This window comes from Chelmon rostratus, chromosome 20 (genome assembly GCF_017976325.1).
Source record: "Chelmon rostratus isolate fCheRos1 chromosome 20, fCheRos1.pri, whole genome shotgun sequence".
Classification (NCBI taxonomy): domain Eukaryota; kingdom Metazoa; phylum Chordata; class Actinopteri; order Chaetodontiformes; family Chaetodontidae; genus Chelmon; species Chelmon rostratus.
In genome coordinates, this window is record NC_055677.1 from 14660738 (window position 1) to 14687184 (window position 26447).

Below are 26447 nucleotides of genomic sequence, written 5' to 3' on the forward strand. Positions count from 1 at the left end.
TTCATTGCCATGTACAATCTCTCTTCCTCAGCTGAAAAGGCCACAAATGGCCTGATGGCTTTGCAGTCATAAATAAAGCACAGTCTGACTGTTTGTTCCAAGGGAAGCATTCGCTGGAGTTCATGATCTCTTCTAAGGGGGACATTAGAGTTAATGTGCCTTCTGCCAAACGTGAGCGGGCCAATCCTCCGGGTGTTTTGTACCTATTCTTCACAGCAGCTGTAAAGCTTGCTGGGTTGTCTTTGGCTGAGAAATACGTTGTGAGCAGTTCCCTCTAAATAATGCATGTGGGGAACTTTTGTGTGAATTTTCATATACATAATGGAGGTTTACAAAACAGTGGGAGTACTTTACCTACAGTCTGGGGGAGCTGATTGTAATCGGCACAGAGAGGTGATAAAGCAGCCTGTGATATCTCTGGCTCTGGTGAAACAATAAGTGAACGCCTCTTTGAAGGAGTGCCATGCCACACTCCCCATTAATAATGAAACATCATTTAAAACACAAACAGTGCTGCCATCTGGTACATGAGACTGTCACACAGACGAAACCTTATCATGGCACAACTCAACGGTTGCAGTTCTGGTAATGGCATGCACTGAACTGTGTCAGATATCTCTCCTTCCCTCCGAATTTAAATAACACGCAGTTCCAACATTCAACTCTTATTTTTCCTTTTGCTTCACTTAATTTATAATATGGCTTATCTAACAGGTAGAAACCTGAGATCTAGTGGATTTTATACATTTGAGATGTGTATAATTTAATTCAGACTTTCTCCTGTACTTTTTGTTTCAGGAAGTGAAAGTGAACACGAGGAGGTTACCTGAGACTATGTGTACTTGTGTGTGTGTGTGTGTGTGTGTGTGTGTGTGTGTGTGTGTGTGTCTGTGTGTCTGTTGTCGTGGACTGCGTCATCATCACCTTGACGACTGAGGTGTAGCTGACCATGAAGTGGAAGAATTCAGGCCTCACAAGGTAACATACCTCTTAATCCTAAACATAAACAATATGCATGTATACAGTTACTCATATAATGCGCTCGTTATTTGCGATAGATTTGGTTTAGAGTCCAGTAAGATCGAATGGCGTACTTTAGTGAAACGTGTGTTTAGAAAGGCATCACCTGCTTGAAATTTACCTAAGGAAGAGCAACCCATGCACCCATAATTTCCATATCTAAAATGCAACAGACCTGCATGAATGCACTAAGATATACTCCACTGTTGTTCACTTGACTACTGATATATGCCTTTGTCAGTGCACTGGAAAGTGCAAAGAGTACATTTAGAGTAAATATGCATGCAAAATGTCTCCACTGTGGAGCGAAGAAGAACCAGCCTGCCCTTTTTCTACCCTTATTGTCAGCTGTGTCAACTCTGTATCTTGAAGGAGACTAGCTGTTGTCAGACACTAAGAAAAGGCCTCTGTCCACAAGCAAATAAAATATTCTTTGGTGCACAGTGCCCTATCCCTCTGTGACTATTGAATTACATCCCTCATCCATGTTCGTGCAGAAGAGAAAGAACGTCAAGAGAAGATTTCAGGTCGCACTATGCCATAGAAAAGGGGAAGTGCCTTGTCTAGTGCAACACAGACCCCACTGTCATTCTGGATTAAGGGTTGATTGAGCTTAGCTGACTAGATGACAGAGGAGCTGGTCATTCTCAGGGCAGGAGAGGGAGATGGAAAAAATATGAGTTGAATGCAGCATCATGTCATTTTAGAGGAGCAATGTATAGACTTGCTTTCAAAATAATTATTGTGCAATTTATTTGGTTCTGACAACTCATTATTTGTAGACTTCAGGCATAATTTATAGCAACTTTCTCATTCATAACACTTTAATTTATGCACACTATACAAAGTTTAACTGCAAAAGGTCAGGGGATTTTAGGGGGTTTGTCAGAGTGCCAAGAAGCCATTTGTTAAGGAAGGTATTCGACAAAATTTAGCATAATTTTGAAAACCTTAAAACACTGGTTTGTGCAGCAAGAAGGTCTAGAAAAAGTCATGGAGAAGCATCTTTAAAAGTTGAGATATTTCAGCTCCAAAATTCAAAGCAGCAGTCAATTGACAGCAGTTTGGTCTTTCTGCGGTTAAACTCTGACCAGATCCTGGCATGTTGCTGTGATTAAAGCAGGAAACAGTGCTGTGGTGTGTGGGTCAGATACAAATATATTTGCAAGGAAACCCAGTATAGATAATGTAGCAGCATGCTGGCTGGTGTTGGAGGTGTGTGCTTTCATGGGTGTATTGCTCGTGAGATAATTTAATACATCTCTTTGGACTGAAGACCAGCAAGTACAATATACTCTGCAGGATTTTATGGCTTTGTTGCACGTACTGTAACATATTTGCATGTGACTTTTGACAGAAAGCCTGAACCTCAAGCAGAAAAGTGAGTCAGCCATTTATGTGGTTAACAATGGTGTTGGCAATCTCATTGGTTAGGGAGCAAGAATTTGGCAGGGGGTGTGCAGTTTTAGCAACTAATGTACTTATTTTTCTCACAGCATCACAATTTTACAGCCTGTATAAAACATTCACATACACGCACACCCATACACACACGTGCATGCACAGCTATGTTAGTAACCCAGAAAAACAGTTCAGCAAATTAAAAACAGGAATGTTGGGGTGTCTTTAATGCAATAAAATACACATGTAAAGGAAGTGCTGCAAAGTAGCTCTTTATCTAAAAGTATTATCCTCCTTTTGTGTAGCTGGTGATAAGCGCCAGTCGACACAAATAGACACAGCTGGAAATATAGCCAAAGAGTTTTAGTCTCCACAGTTATTTACACAATCAAGTTTTTTTTGTGGGCCGTGATAAGGTGCATGGATATCCTGTGGTCTTTGCCTAGTTAATGTGTATGGACCGCACACTGGCTCTGCTTTCACTGAGTTATTACGCAGAGTGTAATTTGAAACAATTACAAAAACACTGGCCCACTTGTTACAACACTCATTTTCCCTCACATATACAAACCACAGATTCAATAGCTTTACATGTTTTTCAATCACACCCAGTGGAGCAGTGTTCAGTGTGAAAAAGTATAGCATTTCATCCTAGCTCGCATGGTATGGGATAATCTTTCACATTTTGCCTGGGGTTTGTTTTGCTATTTCAGCAGAAACTTGTGCAAGCCATGTGAATTACCATAGGAAAAGACGATAAAAATACCAAATGATATTGTATCAGATGTAAATGAATAAACTATTTGAATAATCAGGGCAAATAATTTGTTATCTGTGATAATAAATGGTGTTTATTGTCCTTTATTCTCTAAGATGCACTGCAGAGATAACAGTTTTAAACACACAAGCAGGAGGGAGATAGTGTAACACTGCATGGAATGAAGGATTCTGTGCTGCACAGTAAGCTATTAAAAGAGCTCTAATAGCATCAACAAACTTTGAATTATAAGGCAAATTTAAAGTTTTACTCTTAAGTCAATAACAGATTGTCCTCGTGTGTGGTTCAGATTCCTGGGAGCCGTACAACTTCAGATTTATCTTATTTGTTTTGACACATTTCTCACCGTATTTTCACACATTCTGTTTTGCAGGCCTTGCCATAGTTCAGAGATCGGGGTCAGCCAGTGATGATCTTTTGCAGTTTGTGGAGATGGACACCTTTAGTAGCGTGAGTACAGTTTCACTTCTGGCCCCTCATAGCAGCGTAGCTGAGCACAAGGAGGTCAGGCCTTGTACCTCCATCTCTCTCTCTCTCTGAAGGTGCTGCTGCATTCTGACCATTGACATTTAGCATTCCTCTGTGCTGCCTCTGGGTTCTCAATGGGGGATTGAGAGGTGCAGAGGCCAGTGCCTGGTTCTCAAGGGTAAAAACAAAAAGGCTCTTGAAAATCCCAAGGAGTTCCCATGATCCTAGGAAAGACCTTGATCCGACCTGTGTTAGATTTCCATTCCACGGATTAGGGCACACAAAAAGTACATATTTGGCTGATTTATTTGGTCTTTTGCTCTGGATTTTGGACAATGAATTGCAATGTTTTTAAGGCTGGCACTGAAATATCTGGTATGGTGATTTGGCAATAATGAAAATTTGTAGAAGTTTGACAGTTCAGTGAAAGAAGATTTTTTTGTAATCATTCACTATTCATGCTCTTTATTGACATTTCTAAGTCAGTGCAGAAGCTTGTTGTGACATTTTATGGTGGAAAGTTTTCAAAGTCGTTTTTCAAGGTTTTTTCCAGTAACATACATAATCTGTTAGCATCAAAGGAGCACACATGCATAAATAATTGACTAATTCACTTAAAGGGGGCCAGCGTAGATTAATTAAGCTTGAATACTAATTATGTTTTCTGTCTACACCAACTGACGCGGTTGTTGTTTAATAAGAAACTGTTTGGTGGGTCACAATTACCGTACACATATAAGGCTGCTCTATAAATTAGGATGGTTTCACATTATAAAGGGAGAATTGGCTTTGTATGCCTTTGAAGCAAAATGCTAACCCTTATCTTTGGTGAGTTAAATAAAGATGCTTTGTAGATGTTGTCATTGTACTTATGACATTTTATTCATGTGGCCATTTTTTAAGCTGACAGATAAAAAGAGACTATAAACGTGAAAACAAAATCAAGACATGTCCACTGTCTTTTATTTATTCGGCAAGGCATTCAGCCTCATCTTTATTATATCTTTTTTTTTCATTTTGTTACAACCCATTATGACATATATTCACACATATATCTATCTTTAGACAAGGTGATTTTATTCACTTTCACATTCATTTCCATTCAAATTCTGATCACATTAAGGACAGAAAGGCCTGAGAATAAACACAAACCTAATATTATGGATTCTTAAACACAAATGAGAACTCAAGGAAGAGACAAATCATGTCCAGGGATCTGTACGAAAAGCTTTTAAAAACTCTTGTCATTTCCAGAAACGCTCTTGTCCTTGACTCCCATGCCTCGCGCACAGGGGCGCTTGTCTGCAAATGGTAGCTTTAAGTAGCTCTGTGAAGCCGAGGTTTTGCTGTCTACGCTCCCCTGGCAGGCAGCGCGCGCAGGGACAGAGGAAGACAGCTCAAAGCTGGGGCCTTGTTTACAGCTGCGTGGGGAAGAAAACAGGCAGACGTAAATGAGGGTTGACGGTTTCATGAAGCACAATTGGTTGATGGCAGATTCAATGTGACTGGGCTGAACTGGGCGATGATCCGTACAGTATGCAAAATTCACTTTCTAGCTGGTCTGTGCCCACCAGCCCCTAGCAGCAAGCGGTCTTCCCCAAGCCCTTCTAGCTATGCCTTTGAATGCAACAAGAACTGAACAAGGCATTGTTGTGCTCAATTCCTTTTGACAACAATCACATTTAAAAAAGAAAGAGACGAAAAAAGAAGTCATGGATGGGTTTTTTTTGTCACCACTTATAAATGATTTTGCTCTCATGTTGACTGCAAAGTAAGCATTTTGTGTGCTGCACAGTAAAATGAGAAAAGTGTGACAGTTTAAAGGGGCATGTACGGATGCCTTCAGATGACAAGAGAATGAACTCAGGGGCTGTTGTGTTGTGCTACTGTATATGCATGTTGTAATACACACAAATTTCTTGGCATGTATTATTGGTGCAGCACCATAAATTTAACATATTTATGTGCAATGTGACTGGCAAATGATGAGAAATTTTAGCCTGCACTGGGACAGTTCACGCAGCCGCTATCACGATTCTTATTGAACCAGTATTGAACAGCCTTTCCAGCCTCTAAGCATCCACTTTACTTCGTGGACCTCTGTGATGCTTTTTTTTCTCCTCAGGATTGAATTGTTGTTTATCGTTTTAGAAATGCAACATCTGCATGTTCCATCCAGTTATGGCACATTAAACAACAGTCCTTGTATTACAAGGAGCATGCTGTCAATGTCAGTGGGGTCTTGGGATGAGATGAGAACCAGGCATTTTTCTTAGCTCTCTAGACAGTGAGGCTCACATGGCGCTGTGTGGATTAGATTTTTAGTGACAATGACCCAGAGCTTTAGGCCTGGGGTGTATGTACTGTACTCTGTCTGTGTACTTTCCCTTGTGTGTTTACTCATTTTTTTTTCCACTGTAACTGAACTTAAGGCAAGAATACATTCATAGCAATCAGAGGACTTATTGACATTTGCAGGACATGGAGCTAATTTACTTTGCATAGTGAAGAACAAGGGCACTTCTATAAATGAGACCAAAACAAAATGGTGCCCAGAGGAGAACTAGTATGAACTGATCTGAAAATTACATAAGAAAAGGAATCAAAGGAATAAAAAGAAAACTTGAAATTATATGACTGCTGTTACATTGCAGCGCTGATGATATTCCAGATTATTCTGTGCAGTAATTAAGGTGATAAACAATGCGTTTGTATGGCCTAAGATAAAACTTAATGTGATTTCTCCTTTGATTTTTGCTCATCTCTGCAAAGTGCCTTTAGCCCAAAGGGCAAAAACAATAATTTGCGAAATAAAGAGCCTTATCCTCCTTCATTATTTTAATATGATAATTAATTACTTTAGCAAGAAAATAGATCAATTCCAACAATAACGTTCACAGTGTGTGCTATGAAATGACTGAACAACAATATTACACTATCAAGCAAAAATAGAATTTTCAGTAGAGGTATATTATTTCCAGTTTGCTCATTAAGGCTTTCAGAATTGGCTGTGAGGTTCCAATAGCGATCAAAATTTTAATACCACATAATGAATGTAAATGTCATGTCGCTTATTTAAACGGCTGCTTTAGTTTACAACACAATATTGTAAAACTAGCCTGGTGTAATACAAAGCAAATGATGATTGTGTGCAATTTTTTTATTAGTAAAATTACCTGATTAATTTTCCCATAATTGTTTCAGGGAGTTTCTCAATTTGCATATGCACCCAAACACTGTTTGTCTTGCAGAAAGATGTGTGAACTTGTAAAGAAAATACAAGAAAACGCAGGGAGACAATCTCCACTGATGCCGAATCTGCCAGTCTCATACTCCACAGTATGTGAAACTCAGAAAAACTGATTGGTACCCAGTCGAAAAGAAAATGGTTTTTAAATAAGTTACAATTAGATAAGCATTAATCTCAGTGGTATAAATGAATGTCTTGCTGTAGGGCTTGTTGAATGTAAAAACAGATTTACAAAAACTCCTCTTACCAGATTGGTCTGGAAGTAGTCCTTCTCTATTTTAATTGCACTGTCATTTAGAGTTGAAATAAGCCCCCCACTCATTCTGCCCCTTGATTTTGCCTTTGAAATTAAATATTGTATACAAATACATGCTGTTCATGGGCATGAGCACAGTTCATCATCGAAATCTGCATAAAATGATGCTTAAAAAGCTCCATACGCTTTGAGCAACAGAGCTCTTTTATATGGTGCATTCTTATGTAAACATATCCATAACGAAAACAACTACTTATGTCTTTTACCTCAGCTTTCTTATTGTTCTGCTTGTCCGCAGAAACGAGAGAAATGTGGGACTGCAGAGTTTGTTCCACATACTCTTGATTTCAAAGGAACCCATACTATATACTTGCTTTCATATATTCCTCCTTTTTCTTTCCATTCCACGCCATGCCATGCCATGCCATGCCATGTAGACCACCTACAACACTATAGTAAAATAGTAGACTTAGCATGCATGTAGGTAGATAGATTTATCATCATTCATCTAAAAGTTCGCAAAACACAAGGGACCTGGCACTGTGTTATTTAAAGGCTATTTTTCTCTCTCCCTTCGAGATTTTTTTTAGGTTGAGTTCATGTGAATGGAAGTAATGACAATTGTGCCTGGATTTCCATACTCATTTGCACACCAAGTCTGTGTACTCTCATGCAGCCTGTGTAAAAATGCATAATTTTCCAGGAGAGAGTGTTGTTGCCCATTCGTTTTAGAAACAAGGAGGAAGTATTTTAATGTGACCTTCATTACACATTCATGTCAACTTTTCTTATCTATTTATGATTAAATTCTTTTCCACTCCTGTTGTTCAATTAGTGCTTGACCCCTTTAGCGGCGATGTAAATTAAATGACATTTTAGTGTCGTCCCATATTTAAAATACTGCGTTAGTTGCGGATCATAAATGATGATCTTCATTCTGCAGCTAATTTATTCATTTAACAATTTCCCTCCAGAAGTTACAGCAGAAGGCTCTGCAGCAACCTAAGCAGAAGAAATCCAAGTCGGCTGAATTTCTGATGGGTGAGTCCTGCTTGATGAGTTATTGCTCATAATTTGTGTAAGGATTAATTAACTAATTACAGACAAATGGCTTTGGGCTAAATTTTGCTCTTGCTTGTCAGGGCGCAATTTGTAATTATTTTAATCATTTCTTCTTCTTCTCTTTTTTTCTCCTCCTTTGCAAGATTCTGATTTAATTTTAACCTAATTGTGTTTTAGTGTCAGTCGAGGAGGATGCGCTTGAACATTTTGGGGCAGAGAAATCACAATAGAAAAAAAAATGCTGTCATTAAACATGCTTTGTTTTTTTTTTTGTTTTTTGTTTTTTTTAAGAGTCGCTTTGACCTAACTGTTGTATTGCCCCTTCATGTCAGTGTTTGTATTTATATTTATGTTTCTACTTATTTTGTCAGGGAGAGAGGAGAGAGCTGCTGTGGTAGGCATAGAAAACCCAGCCTTCGATGGAGGAGGAAGCACCGAGCTTTCTGTTCCTCCGGTTTGGCTGAGGAGAGAAATTCGAGGTGACAGGCCAGATAGCACCCTTGCAGCTCACCAAAAAAAAATGGAGCTGCAAGCCCCTGCCAAAGAAAGAGGTGAAGCTTCATTCTTCATTAGCCTCAAATTTGTTGACAGTAGATGTGTTCCTGATCTAACCTTTCGCTCACTCCCTCTTTCTTTCTCTCTCTCTCTCCATTTGGGGGGCCCTTGGTCCCTGCATTCCAAAGCAAGCGTGTCCTAACAAGCAACCCTCGTATAACTTCTTCCTCTGCTGGAGAACGCTACAGTAGTGGGTGTTCTATCTCTATCTAGAAGTACCCTCGACACAATCAGCCTTGACTCCCACTCTCGGCTACATGCCTTGTGGTGGGCTGGAGTCATAGGAGAGTGCATTTACATACGCTACTACGCTACCAAGCCGATCCGCTGTCTGTGTGGTGTACTCACAACGCCCCCGAAACACGGCTTAAGGCCAATCAGGCATACGAATATGCCCCCTTATAATTCAGTATGTCAGGGAGAACTCTTGAGGAATGGGATGGTAAATTAGGATGCGTTCAAGGTTGCGAGCGTGCCAGTTTTCTCAGGGATGAGTCACATGTTAGATTCTTGATTTAATGTGGTTTATTTTGCTTTTGCTGTGCATGGCTAGTAATTATTATCAATTATTGTCATGATGTTTCATGCATAAGGTAGGATTACACTTTCCCGCGGTGTGTGGAAGTGGCCAGAACATGGGCAAAAAACATTTTCTATCAGGTCAAAAAAGTCAGCCCATAAACAAATACAGTATGATAGAGTGGACGAATGCTAAAGCTGAAACTTTTTCATTAGCTGAAGACAAGCTGAAGCCTTATATCACATTTAGAATATTTAGGTGTTGAAAGCAAGGAAAACATGGATGTTGTCCAGCGTAATGGTGAGTGGTTTCTTTTTACCTTGATCACATCCAAGATCCAAGACCAATAGCATGAGGCTCCCTCTGTTTGGGGGTGACACATTTCACTGATAGTTAGTGATGTCGAGAAGTGATGAAGTTTCTGATTAAAGTCTCCACTTAAGACAGTGAAGTTTTCTCTCCATCCATGTTTGTGGGACTTTTTGATTTCTGCTTGAAAAAAGGCAGTGTATGGCAAATAAATTTTTAACCTTGGCGTAGGTGTAAAAGCAGCATTGGAGTGAATTGTTATCTCCCACCATAACATGACTCACCTCACAAAATAAAATAATGAAATTAAAACATTTTAAGATTTCTTGAAACACATTGTGTTCTTTTAGATCAGATCGTATGAAGAGAGTAGATGGTAAAAGCTTTCCAGACATTTACTAAACAAAACAAATCCAAAATAGAAAAGAAGTCACTAATCTATTGGTTTACACACTGCAATCATCTATCCATCGTTAGGTTCCCACCACAAAATCCACGCCTAACTCTCAAAAAGCTGTTACTGACTCTGCACACTATCTATAGTGTACCAATATAGACACTTTTTTCAACATATATTGGCGTGCTGATGATTAGAGATGAGTTAAGTTGCTGATTTCTCTCTCTCCTTCTATTAATTGGAAATGCAAATTAGGCCCCTTGCTATACCCTTAAAGCATACAAAATGAACTTAACCATATGGTAATTTCTTGATATTAGAACTTCTATGTGTTTTGTAGGTTTAGAACTTTATTTCTTTGTGGTATTTGCACTGAATCAAGGATTTACATAAATCACAAGCACAAAATAAGCAACACCTTTTCATCAGGCAGTTCAGTGGCTCATGTGCCCTTACAAGGCAGATTGTTCCATGTTTGTGACACGTCCGTTTGGCCTTTACTGAAATCTTTCATTATCTCTCACTCTCTGTTAACATTCACTCTGGCTGGCAAGAAGTTCTAGTTATTGATATTGTGCATGTAAGAACAGAGAATTGAAATTTTCATTAGGGAGATGAACTGGAGGACAGCCAGACTATTTAGGTAAATCACAGATATGATTCAAACGGCGATCCACGAAGCTACCACCATTATGCAAATTTGTGTTTGAAAAAAGGGTTTCATAACCTCAGAGCTATTTGCAGAGAAATTGTTCAAACTCTCTGTTAACGATGTAGAGGGCTCTAACATGTGAATTTCACAGGCAATTTATGGCACAGTTGAGGAGTCATACTGCTGCTCCTCGTTTAATAAGTATTTCAGGCTGACTGTTTAACTTAGAGTAAGGACAAGGTGTGAAAACATCGTGCAGATATTTCCTATGAGCACGGAAGAATCCCAGTGAGCTTTTTCGGGTACTGGCCTAGTGGGCCAGTGGTGTTCCTGTGCAAACACACTTACTCACATTTTTATGCGTCCACGCGTCGATACCCTCAGACATCTATAAAGGCGATCCTTGTGTGGAATATATAACATCATTTAATGCACCATGCATATTTTTGCCCCACAACCTGAGAAATACAAGTAAAGCAATTTATATTGGAGTGAAATATTCAAGGCCTGTAATGAGAATGATTTGGGGTTAAGAAAGCTGCTTGGTTGGGTGTACCCTTAATAGAAAGACCCTGGAGCCATTGGATTCCCATAAACTCTGTGGAGCAGACTTGATACCCATAGGTCAGTGATTGCTAATAAGAAGTCAATGAGACATGGGCTCAGGTTATTTTTCCTTTGGATCTGCTCCTCCAAACTTGCCCGGTCCTCTAGGCCGCTGACCTCGGAGTATTTAGAAGGTATTGTCTTTGAAATTCCAGGTACTTTTGAGCTTGTAGACTTTCTCATTAGTTCCTTTTGAACACGGCAAACATATGGCAGTCGTATTTAAGAGATTGCCTGCCGTGACCTTTTGCAGCATGCTAATTAGGCCCCAGAGCACCGCAGGCCGTGGAGAGGTGCACTGAGGAACCCAGCAGTCTCTTTCCCACTTCTCTCTTTCTGCCTCTGTACTCCTGTCTCATCTTGGCGCTGCCTTATCTGGTAGCAGCCGCTGCCCCTGCCCTTCGTCAGTGTGGGTTTCAAAATTAACATTTCGCTTCATGTGCTTCTAATAACCACTAACCTGAACCTGTACAACTCCCTTCTCCCCCCTCCACCAACTCCCAACCCCTCTCATTCTCTCCCCTCTCGCACTTTCCACAGGAAATAAACGTGCCCAAAATTACTTTGACCCGTTGTCGGCAGAGCAGACAGACCCAAGGCATTGCAGGATGGCTGGGGTCAGCGCCGAAGATGAGCTGGAATTAAGTATGCCATTCTCTGTCATAATAGTTCTCCTCGGTTCATTAAAGTGAGGTTAGAGAGATCACTGGTAGCGGGCCGCCATTTGTGATGGCAGGACAGACTATGTAAATACACCAAGTGATGGCATCACGAGATTGGCTTCCCAACTCGCTGTCATTGACGAAGGTCACGTATCATTGGTCAGTTTTCATTTCACTGTGGATTTTTCTTCCCCCTGCCAAATGACACACGCAGAGCCATATCAATAGTTTGCAGCCCCCTTCTAAAGTAGGCCTATTAAAAGCGAGCTCTTGGGAGCCAAGTAATATGCATGTTATAATGAAACATGGCTATTAATGGAGAAGCCATTTCACCTGTATCTTTTGGATATCACTGCCGTGTAATATCAAAGGATTCACCTCGCCAAATCTCATCACATGATGACAGGCCGGCTAACAGGCATGTTAATGCTCCTATTTCATTACCCCTCTGCATGCACTTGATTTTCACCCCTCTCCAGCCACGGCTAATATCTCTGGTTTGCATGTTAAGATGTGGTTTAGATTGACTCGTCTGATAAGTAGAAAGTAATTTTGAAGCACACAACACATGTAATTTTCCGGCACCTCTGAGGGCGTACTCGTTTTATAATTGTTTTGACTTGTAGCAATATTGAATGCTGATGAAAACAAGCTGTACCAAAGAATGGCTGCATTGCTGGATGAGGATGATGCCTTCATAAATATACCTGGTATGTACGTTGTTTTTTTTTTTTATTTGCATGGTGATACATTAAACAAAAATCTATGTTTTAACATCATGTAACCAAATCACCATTGTGACAATCTGAAGCACTGAGCACAGAGTTATAAATCGAGTAATGGAGTAGAACCGTATTTAGGTAACTTTAGGAAAAAGCTCAAGACAGGGAAATCATAAAGAACCCAGACAAAAACAACATGCTACATTTTCCACGAAGACTGAAATCAGCGCTAGCATTGAACAAAGAATAAAACTAGAAACGGACCCTCACGAGTAGTCGGTGCTTTCCAAGCACAGCCATTGTCTCACGGTAGGCGTGCCTTTTCTCATTAGCTCTGTTTCACTTAAATATGTAGCCAACCAGGCAGCATTGAGGTGGCTTAAGCTTAGCATTGTTCTGGGTGAAGACAGTCGCACCAGATCCTGTTGACATGACGCGCATCTCCCTTGTAATTCCAGCGCACAAGTGATGGGTTTATGCCCGCTTCAACACGGTAGAATTTAGCCGGCTTGTATTATTTGCCATTGTCTTGGATTTAGCTGTACCAGCGAGATTAGTGGCCCCATCCATTGTCTTGGAATGTTCATGAAATCCCGCAGAAAAAGTAAAGAGGATCTTGGATTAACAGTTCCTCCATGCAATAGGCTGAGACACAGGGAGGGAAAGAGAGAGAGAGTGAGGAAGAGAGAGAGAGCTCTTACTTCTGTGCTGTTGGAGTCCAACTGCAGTGACTGCCAGTAAGCACTTCACCGAGCTACAATAGACTTCAAGACAATCACCTTATACCGTTGTATGGATGCCTCCCACCGGTGTAGGCCGCAAGTCCTCTTTGCAGCTGCAGAGCCGGCTCAGTGCATGTCAGTAGTGATCCTGACATTTTTTGACTGCTTCTCAGGCTTTTGTCTTTGCTTTTACAGCCTGCCACAAAGCACCATACACATTTCACAAGAAAGAGCACGAACAAGACAAAGTATTAATGAAATGGACAGTGGCCAGTGCTGTAGACAGTTTTTTCAGAAAAAAAAAAAATTCCTGGAGAAATCCCTTCTGTCTGTCTAAGATCTTCAGTTCTTCCTTTTTATCTCGATAAATTCTATTGCCTTGGCTTGCAGATGAAAGAAGACAGAACTGGCATTCTATTCATTCGAGTCCTCTGTAAGGCGTTAGGCATTGATATCAGCTTCTATGTGAAAAGCATTAGGCTGTGATAACAGCTTTGGCCGTCACACATATTGGACTGCACACGTTGAATAAACAGATGCTCAAAGAATACCTCGTGTTTTCTACCAATGAGGCGGCACAGCTCAACTGAAAAGACACACAGCAAGCAGGTTAGCTACCGCAGATGATGCTTCTCTGCTTTCAGTAACACATTCTAGGCTGCTAACCACAAACTAGTTCACACATCACGCAAAAGAAAACTTTCTTTCAATGTATGGGCTTGCTGAGGGGGTTTGTGAGGAAAAAACATTAGAACTCAGAATGAAAAACATTAGAATTAGCTTAAAGCCACAGCCACTTAAAAACACTTTAATAACAGATGCTTCCTGTTATTCCTTGCATTGAATAGCTAATAGCTAGAAATAGATACGGTAGATGTCAGTTCAGTTCAGTTCACCCTTATGTACCCTACTCTACAGTTAAAAATCTCCTGTAAGTTCCAGTCATGCATTTTGTCTCAATGTTAAGAGATATTTCCATCGCTTGAAATAACAACTGACAGCATATCAGCAAAAAATTAGCAAAGCAAGCTAATGTGGTCCTTGTGGGTTCTGTCTCTATATGACTGTGTCAAGATCAGGAATATAATACTGTGGTTTTGTGAATGTTCACGTTGTACGCTTGTGTGAGTTACTGTTTCCGAGCACATCGCCGTCCACCTGCGTAAATGTCTGTACATACAAACTCATCTCCGTGAGCGTGTGTCTGTTTTCTAGATGTGGTAAGTATGCGCATCCATCAGTATGTGTATGCGTGTGTGTGTCTGTCTGTGTGTGTGCGTTTGTGTGTGTGCGTGCGTCTGTGCATGCCCACCGATGCGTAACTCTCCAGGTACGCTGCTAGCCTCCAGGGATGAGGAGGTGTTGGAGGTGAAGGCGGGTGATCCGGTGCTTCAGCGGCGACTGCTGCTCCACGGTGGTGGTGATGCCTCGGGCTCCAGGCCCTCCCAGGCCCATACCATTGCCAAAACCCAGGCTGGGGCTAGTGCTGGGCTGGGAGGAGAGGCTGGACTCGAAGCAGGGAGGATGGTAATGGGCAAAGAGAGCACTGTAAAAGGTAATGCTATGCTTTTATTTGTTTTTATATTTGATTTCTTATGTAGACAGGCATTATATTAGCAATATATTAATACACTGTTATGATATAAAATACATTTTCTTTGCACATAGATGATAGAAAATTAATTAGTAAAGAATCATTCCAGGAAGTTGTTCACATTATTGTTGAATTTGTTGTCTCTGGACAATATTTTATTCACACATATATTGGTGGAGTGACATGATAAGACACACACAAAGAATGCATGCATGATACCACAGAAACATTTTGTCTTTGATTAATATTACAAGGTTTGCTGCCACTGTATTATTTCTTGCAGTGAGGACAGCCAAGGAGGTGATCCCCCACTACGCCCAGCAGCTGAGGGAGCGTGTGCGGCCTGACATGATCACGCTTGGCAGCCTTTCACTGCAGCAGGTCAGCGCCACAAAGAGGAATATCTGTGTCATCTTCCCATATTCACCAGCACATCAGCCATGTCCATTATGCTGTGTATCAGTGGCTTTGGCTAATGGACACAGAGTGTGTGCATGTGTGCGTGTACATTCATCTGTTGTTTTGTCCATGTGTACACGTATGTGTGTATTCTCAGCTTGCTAATTTTCTTTCTCTTTCTTTCCATATTTGCTTTGCTGCTTCACTTTTTGTCCCCAGCCTTTTCGCCCCACCGCTACCTTTATAAAAGTTCTGCATTTCATTTTCAGTGCAGATGGTTTGAATCTCAGCTGAATGCACTCATATGAAATTGCTTTTTGTAGAACATGCATTCAAGGTTAGATAACTCATTCATCCTCTGCTCAGAATAAGTGCATGGATTTCAACGATATAATCTATGCTGTACGTATGATATCCGGGCACAATTAATTTATTTGTGGAAACCATTTTGTTCTGTCTTTGAACTTTGTTGTACATTATTATGCATATTTGTTTCTGACAGAAGCTGAATTTCCTTGGCTTCTTACTCCAGTCTTTTCAGGGAAAATAGAGCGTGACTGCTTTTTATTTTGCAACTGGGGAGCAGGGATATTGTCAACTAGCGTCAAGATCTAAAGCATCTTTCAAAACAAGTGTTTGTATTCCATCAGTCAGAAAAGAAATGGGAGAGGATACAAGAACATTGGGTTTCCATTGTGTTGGCAAATCTAGATTGCAAAGAAACCCAAACATTAACGCATATGTAAACAGAATGCAGAACTTCTATCCACTATATTTTTAGTTATAATCTCGCTTGAAAAGAGAGTAGGAGTATCAAATTATATGAATAGAAAGTCAGCGTAATTGGGAAAAAATGGTTCGACAATGTCTCAATATCACTTGGAAGCCACAGCAACAGTTGACTCATCCCTTACTGGATAATCAGTGGCATCTACTGTGTACTGTATCAGTACTGGGATCAGTGTTATCTTATTCTGCCATAATATGTATGCGCTCTCCTACTGTTTCCACACCCACCTCCCATTGAAAGCACATTATCCACCAGAGATTTCACATCTATTTTAAAAATAATAGTGTTTTTCTTCTTTCTCTATTCTGCCGTACAAAGCCTCTACAGGGCGAGACGCTGTCACTTAGCAGTGTCAATGCGTCTGAATGGGGAGTGTGAATGTGCTGACTGAATGTAAAACCGGCAGAAATACTCATCAAACGCTACATGTCTTTAGGGCCTGGCTCAGTATCGATTGCCTGCAGATTGCATTACAGTTGCTCCTTGTGCTTAATTCTGCCATTATGGTGCACTGCACTGTTTCATAAAGCTGCATCCAAAGAAAGTGTGCATGTGTATTTACATGTATTTGCAGCAAGCGGCTCAGAAGGGACCACTGAAGAGGAGTGAGTGGGCAAAGAGAAAGAAGAGACTAATGGCCTTCTTCACTGGGAATGTTAAGGTACAGGCCCATGTAGTGTGTGCAGTATATAATGCATAAAGGATGTGTTGCTTGTGTTGTTACAGGACAATAAGCTTGAGATTGAATGCTGTTTATAATTCAACATGTTCATCCAGTCATACTCTTCTTATTAAATTCACCCATAACACAATACAGCCAAATTCTAATGCTTACCATTTAAAAAATGTTTAATTACAGGCAGAAAATAAATGAATAATATCTAACATTAGAATCTAGACTGACGTTGTTTAAATTAAACTATCAATTAGCTGATGCTAGTGATGGCTAACACATTAATAATGTTTGCTAACACATCCAGCCTCATTCACAAAGAGACTGTGACGAGGCAGTAAGAGAAGCTCCACAGCCCAGACTGAACACACTGCTTCAGTGGTAAGTCCAGCCCATTTCATATTTCTCTCAATATGTACAATTGATGTCGCACGACTGTAATCATTAATTGTGTGAAAAGCATTTGTATTCCCACTGACACTCGAGAAGGCATGTAATTCATATGTCCTCTGCATGGCTTCTCCTGTCGACGGGCATTGCATTGTGGGTAGTATGGCTCCAGGGCACAGAAATCTGTCCATGTCATTGGGCTCGGAGGCGCATCAATTCTTGGTCCATCCACTTTAGTCACAGATCACACATCACATCTCATAGCGACGCCCCACGGGCAGTCAGCTTAGCATGTTTAAGTTTTTAGTAATTATGGACTACCATGCCAGCTGACATGATAAAATCAAGAAACCACTGTACACATCAGCATCTTCTCTTGTGTTTGGTTGTTTTATGGGTGGGTGGTAGTCGGACACCAGCTCTGTCAGATGAATGTGGTTCGGAGTTTAGCGAGATGACCTCCTCTCGACAGCCTTGAACCCTGTAAATTCCTTCTGATATCAATGGTGGGTGGCTATTAGACATGGGAGACTTTCTATGCATCACCTAGGGCTACATCTGCCTGAAATTTAATGAGAAATGATTTCACTTTTTCTCTCCCTACGCTATGAAAGAGAAAAAAAATAAAGAGAAGAGACGCAGAGCTGACTTGTGGTTTTTGTAACAAATGTGTAATTCATTTGTTTCCACTGTTTCTGATTTAATGGAGGTCGAGTAATTGCATTAGGAAGCACATTGTGCCTTGTTGTGAACTGATGAAAGCACATGTAATACTTTTGATAGGCGAACAGAGAGGAGGGAGAGAGGAGAGAAAGACCCAGTGCCTGCCTTTGATGCCGAGCATTTATTTGCTGAATTATCCTTCCTTTTACAAGCATCTTATCCCCAGTCACAGGCAGGCCAGGGCCCCTGTGATATTGCTTTATTTTGAGGAATTAAGAGAGGTGGCGAGGAGACAGAGCGAAGCAACCGCTTATTACATTACCACTGATAAGATTGAAAGGCCGAGAAAGGCAGAGAGAGAGAGAGAGAGAGGGAAAGAGAGAGAGAGGGACCCAGTGGAAAGTGTTTTGTTGTGGTGTTATTAGATTGAGCTGCTGTTGGCTACAGAGTGGAACAACAGAGAGTCCAAAATGCAGGTGGCTGTTAACAGGGTTAGCTTCTTGTGTTTGTGTGTGTTGTATGTGTGTGTGTGTGTGCTTATACTTGTAGCAGCACAACCATTGAAAGCCCGTCACTCAGAGCGCTGGGGGAAGGCCAAGAGGAAGCAATGGCCAAATACGGCGGGATGACAGAGCTCCCAGAATCTACTTCTTCAGCATCACGGCCGGCGTGGCAGGTGAGATCTGTTAGCCACTGTGTCTGTGGACTGTGAAGGAATAGAAAGCTCACAAACAGGAAGTGACATACCTCTTAATCTCTAATAAGGTTGTTTCACAGGAGGAGATATCAATCCTGTAGTGTTTACAAATCATCATCAAAAAAAAGAAAAAAAAAGACAGGGTTGTTTGTTCAAAAACAGTCACATGATGTAATTATGTGAAATCCTGTGATGAATGGGACCTGTTCGAGAATGGGAAAATCATATCTTTATTTTCTAGTTTTTCCAAATTCCTTCACTCCTTTTATTACACCAATGGGCACTATATGTGAACATGCCTACACAAAGACACTCACAGACAGGCCGTATATACTGCTGAGCAAAAGGCTTCCATATACAGAACGCTACTATCCAGCCACATTATTTTTATACAGTATATAGAGGGTTTTTTTCCTACTTTGTGTGGATGGTGTCTGTGGTTTTAGGAATCTAAGTAGGAGGGATAAGGAGTCTTTGGAGATGAAAAAGGGGAACAGAGGGAGAGGAGAGAAAAGAGAACCAAGTGGGAAAGAGAGAAGGAAGCTGCAGCTTTAGCGGTAGCATCACCAGCTGTGGGAGGAGTGTGCTGTTGTGTTGCATCTGGGGATGAGGCTGCCATGCCACCGTGCTGGCTTAAAGATGTAATGAATCTTCAGTCGGGGGCTTTCCTTCCAGGGTGACAACTGGCTTTGAGGAAGGTTGTAAATGCAGGGGAGATTGTGGTATAATTCCTCAGACTGGCGTTTGTGCCCCCCAGTCACCATTCGATTATCTCCCAAATTGCTGTGTTTCACTGAGATAAAGATTTTTTATGGCTTGCTGACTTGAAACAACCGGCACAGGCAGAATAGGGGGCAAAAGAGGGAGAGGGAGAGAGAGAATGAGAGAGAGAGAGAAAGCAATGGCCAAACCTGCCACGCATAGTAATTTCCTTTGGTAAATGACAAAATCTTTGTTTATATGACATTTCCCTAAAATTACTGCAGCGAGATGAATCTGAAATATAAAATGTCACATTTGGCATGCAAAACTATGAAAATATATTTCTGTGCAAAATTCATGGAGGCATTTAATTTAGAACGTGTTTAATAACTAAGGCAGCCTGCATCAGTAATCCTGCCCGGAGGTCCCAAAAAGATTGTCATATTTATTCTCTCCTTTCTTCACCCCCCTCCTTCATTCCGAAGCCAAAAAATTTTAAGGGTAAATGTTCATTGTTAATTAAGATTTACTAATTAAAATGAAAATAATTAACGAGAAAGCTTAATCTCTGAATATTAGCCCATACTTAGAAAGAAAGGAAGTTTTTGTATGTGGCATTTCCTGTCTCTATTAAGAGTGCATTTTGTGTGATCAGTCAATGTGTGGAAAGCCCTGAAAAGATATTTCACCGAAAGGACGGCTGCTTGCCAGCAAAACCACGGAGGATCCCTTGCTAGAGCCTTTGATCTCATCTGTAGGAGTGCTGTAATGTTATGGCACTTTAGGCACAACTCAGGCTTGGGGCAAACAAACCACCTCTGATATGGAAAATTGGCTCACTTCACCTTTTACCTTCGCCTTGCTGTCTTGACTGTCTCTTACAACGCCTGTGCAAGCATGTGGGCCAGATAATAACAATACCTCTTAAACACACACACATAGTGCAAATTGGACACTGGTGTGATATTATTGTTTTTTGTTTCTTTGCCTCTTTTTTTCTCCTTTCTCCTCCTCCTGCTCTTCCTTTCCAGTCTGCATGCATGCATCCAGTGTGGGGGTTTGGAGGCCTCCATTACCTCCTCCCAAATGTGAGATGTGTGGGCTAAACCGCTTTGCCACCAATTATACTAATTTCACTTCTGCCTAAATTGTTTTTGTTGTTTCGGTATGCAAAGATGCTCACAGTGGAGAGATTGAGGGGCATTACTGCAGGGCTCAGCACACACCTTCCCCCCTCACAGACTGGCAGAGCAATGGGCACCGCCAGCCGCTGCTAGGTGAATGTGTGTCTGTGAAGAGGGTAGGAACAGTCTCAGCTTGTTTGGTGACAACACTGTGAACAGTATACTATAGAACAGTGGATACAGTGCATGAGTGTGTGTGAGAGCACATGTAGCCCCTGAGTGCTACTCAGTCATCGATTGGAATTGAGGGCTTTAATTGCCAGACACTCAAAATTTGCCCTAGGGAGTTGGTCAACACGGTGTAAATTCAAGTACATAAAATAAATGGGCATTAAGAGATGCAATTTAGATAATCAGAGAAAAATAAATGCCTGCAATCAAGACAGGGGGAATAGGATAGGATGTGATAGGAAAGGATGGCATGGTCTAAGGTGGGGTAGGATAGAATGTAATGGGATAAGACAGGGTTGGATAGGACGGGATGGGATAGAATAGGATGAAATGGGATAGGATCGATTGGGATCGGAAAGGATGGGACAGGAATCGCATAGGAGGAATAGGATGGGATGGGGTGGGATAGGATTGTTTAGGTTGGGATGGGATAGGATACGCTGGGATAGGATAGGATGAGATAGGACGGATCCTAGGATGACATAGGATAGGATAGGATAGGATAGGATAGGATAGGATAGCATAGGAGGGAACAGGATGGGATAGGATGAGATAGGATGAGATGAGATAGTATAGAATAGGATAGTGTCATTTTATTTGATTTCAGTGTTTTGGTCATCAAAAATATCACTTAATGTCCATATAAAATGTCCTATTTATCTGCCCAGCAGCATTTGAGTTATCTTGGTCTGTGCTAGATGAACAAATGAAGCGTAAGAATGTCCAACCAGCCAGACGACAGACCGACCAAAGTTGTTACTGAAGTTTAAAAACATAAATGGTGATAAAGACCAAGTGTCTCTGTCTAAGCCAGATTGACTTTCCATTCAGTGCTGTTCAACAGATGCCATAGGGGACAAAAGACTGAATATGTATTCATATTGTTTCACAAAATAAACTAAACTGTCTAGCCGGCTTACCCTATTACTCATCCTAAGCCCTAAAAAAGAGGCACATGTCACCAAAACAAACAAGCAAACAACAAGTGGGCTGATGTAGCCTGAAGGTTAATGGGATGAGCTCGCTACCAGGAGGTTGGCGTTCTGAAACCTTTATCTTAATGGCATTGTGGACAGCGGAAATAACTATCTCTCAACTTTTATAACAAGGAATGCCGTTGTGCCCTTGAGCATGGCACTTAACCCCTAAATGGTTGAATGGAGATCAGTAGGTGCTGTACTGGGCATGTCTTACATATGCAGTTAGACAGAAACTCTTTGAATGTCATATTTCATATTTTTCTAAGTAAAAACTCATTATTTAGAGGTTTTCATTGCTATGACAAGAGCCAAGTTATGTCCGCTGCAGGCTGAGTGACGCAGAAAGTCGCACTTTTAACCACTTTATTTACACAGCACATTTCCAAACAGTAGCTACTTTACAGAGGTAGTGGTGATGGGCGGGGATACAGATTAGACACCAGCTGACAGCATTTACAACTGTTGTCAATATGGTAGCAACAAAGTGTTTGTCTAAGAGGCAGGTGAACTATTTACTTTAACAAGTGTATATCAGTAGTGAATTGCAACATCCAACTAGCAAACATAACAACATCAGCTCAATACAGCTGATGAGAACAAACAAACGCAGGTGCAATATGTTCACAGCAGTCCTCTGTAACTGTAAACATGCAGACGAGGAATGCATCAAGGGGTGCAGGATTATTTATTAATCTTATCTACATTTGTGTCTGTGTCATTCATGAGTTCACTCCAGTGAGATGGCAAATGTGGCATCCCATTAGTCCAACTGTCCACAGCAATGAAATCACTGTTTCTTAGCCTCCACAGAAATAGTATAAAACTGATCAAATGTCTTATGTACTGCACTTTGTGTGTTATAGGTGAAACGGAGCACAGCTCTCCAGCCTGTGGAGGTGGTTGTGTGTTGCCTAAGAGCCACCAGAGACAAGCTGCCCAGGGGCCTCTACACTGTCAGTGTGGCCCTTCACAGCCATCTAGGGGGTCCGGCTCTGGCCTGGGGTATTGAGAAAGAACAGCAACAATGGGCGGTGTCCACTGAGCCGATCGAGCACCGAGGCCGCTTCCACGACGCTGACCTGCACATTAACCAGAGCCTGTTTATGGTGAGGACTTTTTGATGAGAAAAGTAGACAATTGTGTCTATTAAAATATGACAACACTGCCTCCAAGTAATTATGTTTATACACAAGTAATTTGCATTCATAATTACGTTGTGCTGACAAACGCCTACGTTTCTTTGAGTGAATGAAACACTATGTTTTATGTAACACACTGGAATCGTGCAGAAGTGCAGGACTGTGACACCACAATCCAGGGTTCACATCCAGACTGTGGATAGGTTAGGCCACAAATGCACTTTGGTTAAGGTTGGGTAAAGTTGATTGCTGCAGACTTTTTCTGCATTACAATAGACCATGACCCTTCCATAACATTAACAAGTGCTGTCAGTGGCTGACGGTAACCATAAAAAAGTTAATGCTGTAGTCACTACAAGTGGATTGCACATTCTAAGACTGTCGTTTTAGTCAGAAAACAAGTGAAATACCGTGTCAGTTACACACCTTCAATATCAACATTTTTGCGACTTGCCAGTGGGTTAGGGTTGGGGTCAGGGTCGGGGTGAGCCTGCACACGAATGGTTCTGACACTGGAACAATTCAGGAATTACAGTATTTTAAGGCATTTTCAAAAATATTGTCCACAAAACATTAGAAATACTTTGCTTTTCAATTAAATGTAGATGAATAGCCTAACATTTTAAGATAAATGAACGAGCATAGCTTCAGTTTGTTTTTAGCTGTGTTTAAATGTTGAATGTGGTAAAGCATAGAGAGGATAATTGCAATAAAACAAACATTTAGTTCATGCACTCCAAATACTTACAGCCAGCATTAGCATTCACAATTAAGGCTGCAGAATTAAAAGAGAACAGAAGTGACTCTGCAACAATAAATGAATGAATAAAAAAGGAAGAAATAACAAATGAATAAACATAATAAAACACAGAGATCTGCATGTTGTTTTCCATACTGACACTAATGTGTTTTTATTCAACAAGTAAGGATGGAATCAGGTTGTGATTTCTGACTGTACAGTTTGATTTAACAACAGCCCCTTTATTCATATGATGCTGAGGGAAGCTGCTTTGATTTTTTTTTTAAATAAATCTAAAACATCTCTTATCTGAAAGCAATTTTGACACTGACAGACCCTGGATTAAAACACGCTCACGTCCAACATAAAGACTTTGATGTGAAAATTGAATAGAAGATTTTGGTAAAACACGATCTAAAAAAACAAACGGTCCCCTCAGACAAAAGCAAACAATAAAACATGCTGTGCTAATATGACAGAGGCCACCCCACTACATATTTGGTCTTTGGTCTTTTTTTGCCACACCGTTTCCAAATTCCTCTTCCTCTTGCTGTTTTCTTGGTTTCATCAGTTGCAATGAAGACGGAGCAGTTTCAAGATTGAAAGGGTTATGAGAAGTTATATTGCTGTAAAGGCGGCATATGAAAATATGCCACACACAGCCTCTAGGTTTTTCGCCAGGGATCTCCGTATGAATAAAACAACAACTTTTCAAACATGACATTTAATCCATGCATGTAAATCAAACCCAAGATCAATTATTCATTTATATAAGGAAGTAATGTTTTATTGGAATGAAAATGAAGTACAAATGCATTGAAAAATTTAGTGTCTTTTCTACATGTCTTTGAGCATCTGTAGCATAGTCGAGCTGGATCAGGGGGATAAAAGAGGAAATAGAAAACTTAGGCAGAATGTACAAAAATGTAATATTTTTGAAGAGTATTAAGAATCTCAACCTCCATTCCCAACGCATGATAAAGGACTTAGCATGTTTTCACATTTGGTCCTTTTGATGAAGCAACACAGCAGATTACATTAGATGAAATCTATGCACATTTCACAGCCACTTTCCTAAACCTCTTGATATGAGGGAAAACATCCTCTATAGAAACTGTACTAATCTTAAAAAACCCACATACTCATTTTGAACGGCCGATATTGACCAGTGGATTAGAAATCTCTATTTATGCTTATTCATTGACGGTATGAGAGATTCACAAGAGAAACCTTAAAACAGAAGCCACTAAATCCAGTGTCCCTCCTGATCCCATAGAGTTTTGTGCAGGCTCAGAAAGGGCTTCTTCAGTGTTCTGATGGCAACTCTAAAGGCCTTAGCTAGAGCATTTAGCACATGTGGACACTGTCTATGTGCTGGTGGGCGTATTCAGTGAGCTAGAGCATCCTGATAATATTGTCTCCAGCTCTCATCAAACATAAAGGACGGGGTAAAAGCTGGCATAAACTGAATGCGGACCTGGGATCTGATTCAGAGGTAAAAAAGGTTTAAGTACGGCATAGTAAATGCCTCATGTCACTCTTCCTTCCCTCCTCTCCTCGCCAAACCCTCGGCTGTGCTTTATAGACAAACCTGTTGTTGTTGTCCTCATTGATAGTGGTGGAAACGCTGATCAGATTTGTCTGAGACTATCAGGATTGGCTTGGATGTTTTCTCTCTCTCCCCTTGCCCACACTCTAGCGTGCGATTTCAGGAGTGCTTGCAGTGCCTTCTAAGAGGAAATGAGGAATTAGTGATGGTAAGAGGAAGCCAGGAGCTTATTTTCCTTTCCTCCCTCTCTCTCCCTCTTTTTTCATTCGCCCTTTGTTTTGTGTGTCTGGGTTTGGATTTAGACAGAAACAGTGCAGTTCAGTTGGAGATGTCTTGGATATGCTGGCAAGTGGGAGCACTTGAGAGGAGTCTGGCCCACAGTCTTTGTGCAGTTTTTACACCAAATGGGAAAATGCACAAGATTCCACATTTTAATTTTAAAGGGGGAAGAAGAATGAATGAGGAAGGAAAGAGAAAAAAGATTAAAGGTCCCAGGAAGTGTATATGGACATCAATGATTTTGCTCTTGTTCTTTTCCCCCTTTTTAATCTTCTGTTGATCATTGTGGAAGAACTGAGTCATCTTGCACCATGATAGTCGCTATTTTTTCCTCACTCCTTCTGCGGACACATGCGCTCTTTATTTAAAAGGAGAAAACATCAGTCTGTTTTGAATTAAACAGCATATTTCTAATGGTTTAAGCAGCTCCTCCAGCAAGCAGAGGAAGTGAGAAAACCTCTGAAGCACATCATCCAGTCTCACAAACCTCACAGTAACACTTTCCACATATGAACATAAGCCAACAAGCGCACATATCTACATGCAGGCACTTCACACACATGCACTCGCACATGCACACAAATTACTATTGATGCAGGTCATATTTCTTACAGTAAATGAATAATATGAAATATCCTCAATATCCATAATCCGTGATATTATGCCATAAATTTGTGTCCTGAGTCAGACACTACTACCCATCATTTCACAGGTGCATACCAAAAGCAGATTATCAGGGGGGCGCGAGGGATACACATGATTTATGTGTTAAAACAAGTCCCCTGCGTTTTCCATTACAACTAATAAAGGGATAACATATTTCCACCCAGTGATGGATGAAGTGGCACACACCTCACTGTCAGTTCATTTTTTAAGCAAACCCACCGTTCTCTGGGTAAATAAGAACGTATGTGTTTGCCATCAACTGCTAACCACTAACACTTTTTGCTTCACGCGAGATACCCTTAATATCGTCGGTCTGATTGATGATTTAACTGTCAGATCATAGACTACAATTGCAATCTCAACTCGTCCTCCACCCTGCGTTTGATGCCAAAAGTCTTTATCATTCCAACATCTTCTTTTAGGCAATTTGGACGGGTAAGAATGTCAGTTGC

At 40.8% G+C, this 26447-nt stretch overlaps 1 protein-coding gene across 1 annotated transcript in view; it reads left to right on the plus strand.

The window, feature by feature from the left end:
• The first annotated feature begins 901 nt into the window (after positions 1 to 901).
• ofcc1 (orofacial cleft 1 candidate 1) overlaps positions 902 to 26447 on the plus strand; it is a 78468-nt gene continuing 52922 nt past the window's right edge. The window contains exons 1-12 of the mRNA XM_041961729.1: positions 902 to 978; positions 3573 to 3649; positions 8148 to 8218; positions 8611 to 8786; positions 11815 to 11919; positions 12563 to 12646; positions 14711 to 14935; positions 15258 to 15355; positions 16738 to 16818; positions 17144 to 17217; positions 18439 to 18565; positions 22487 to 22729. Coding sequence (XP_041817663.1) covers positions 3632 to 3649; positions 8148 to 8218; positions 8611 to 8786; positions 11815 to 11919; positions 12563 to 12646; positions 14711 to 14935; positions 15258 to 15355; positions 16738 to 16818; positions 17144 to 17217; positions 18439 to 18565; positions 22487 to 22729 — 1302 coding nt within the window. The 5' untranslated portion in view covers positions 902 to 978; positions 3573 to 3631. The remainder of the gene's footprint in view (positions 979 to 3572; positions 3650 to 8147; positions 8219 to 8610; positions 8787 to 11814; positions 11920 to 12562; positions 12647 to 14710; positions 14936 to 15257; positions 15356 to 16737; positions 16819 to 17143; positions 17218 to 18438; positions 18566 to 22486; positions 22730 to 26447) is intronic.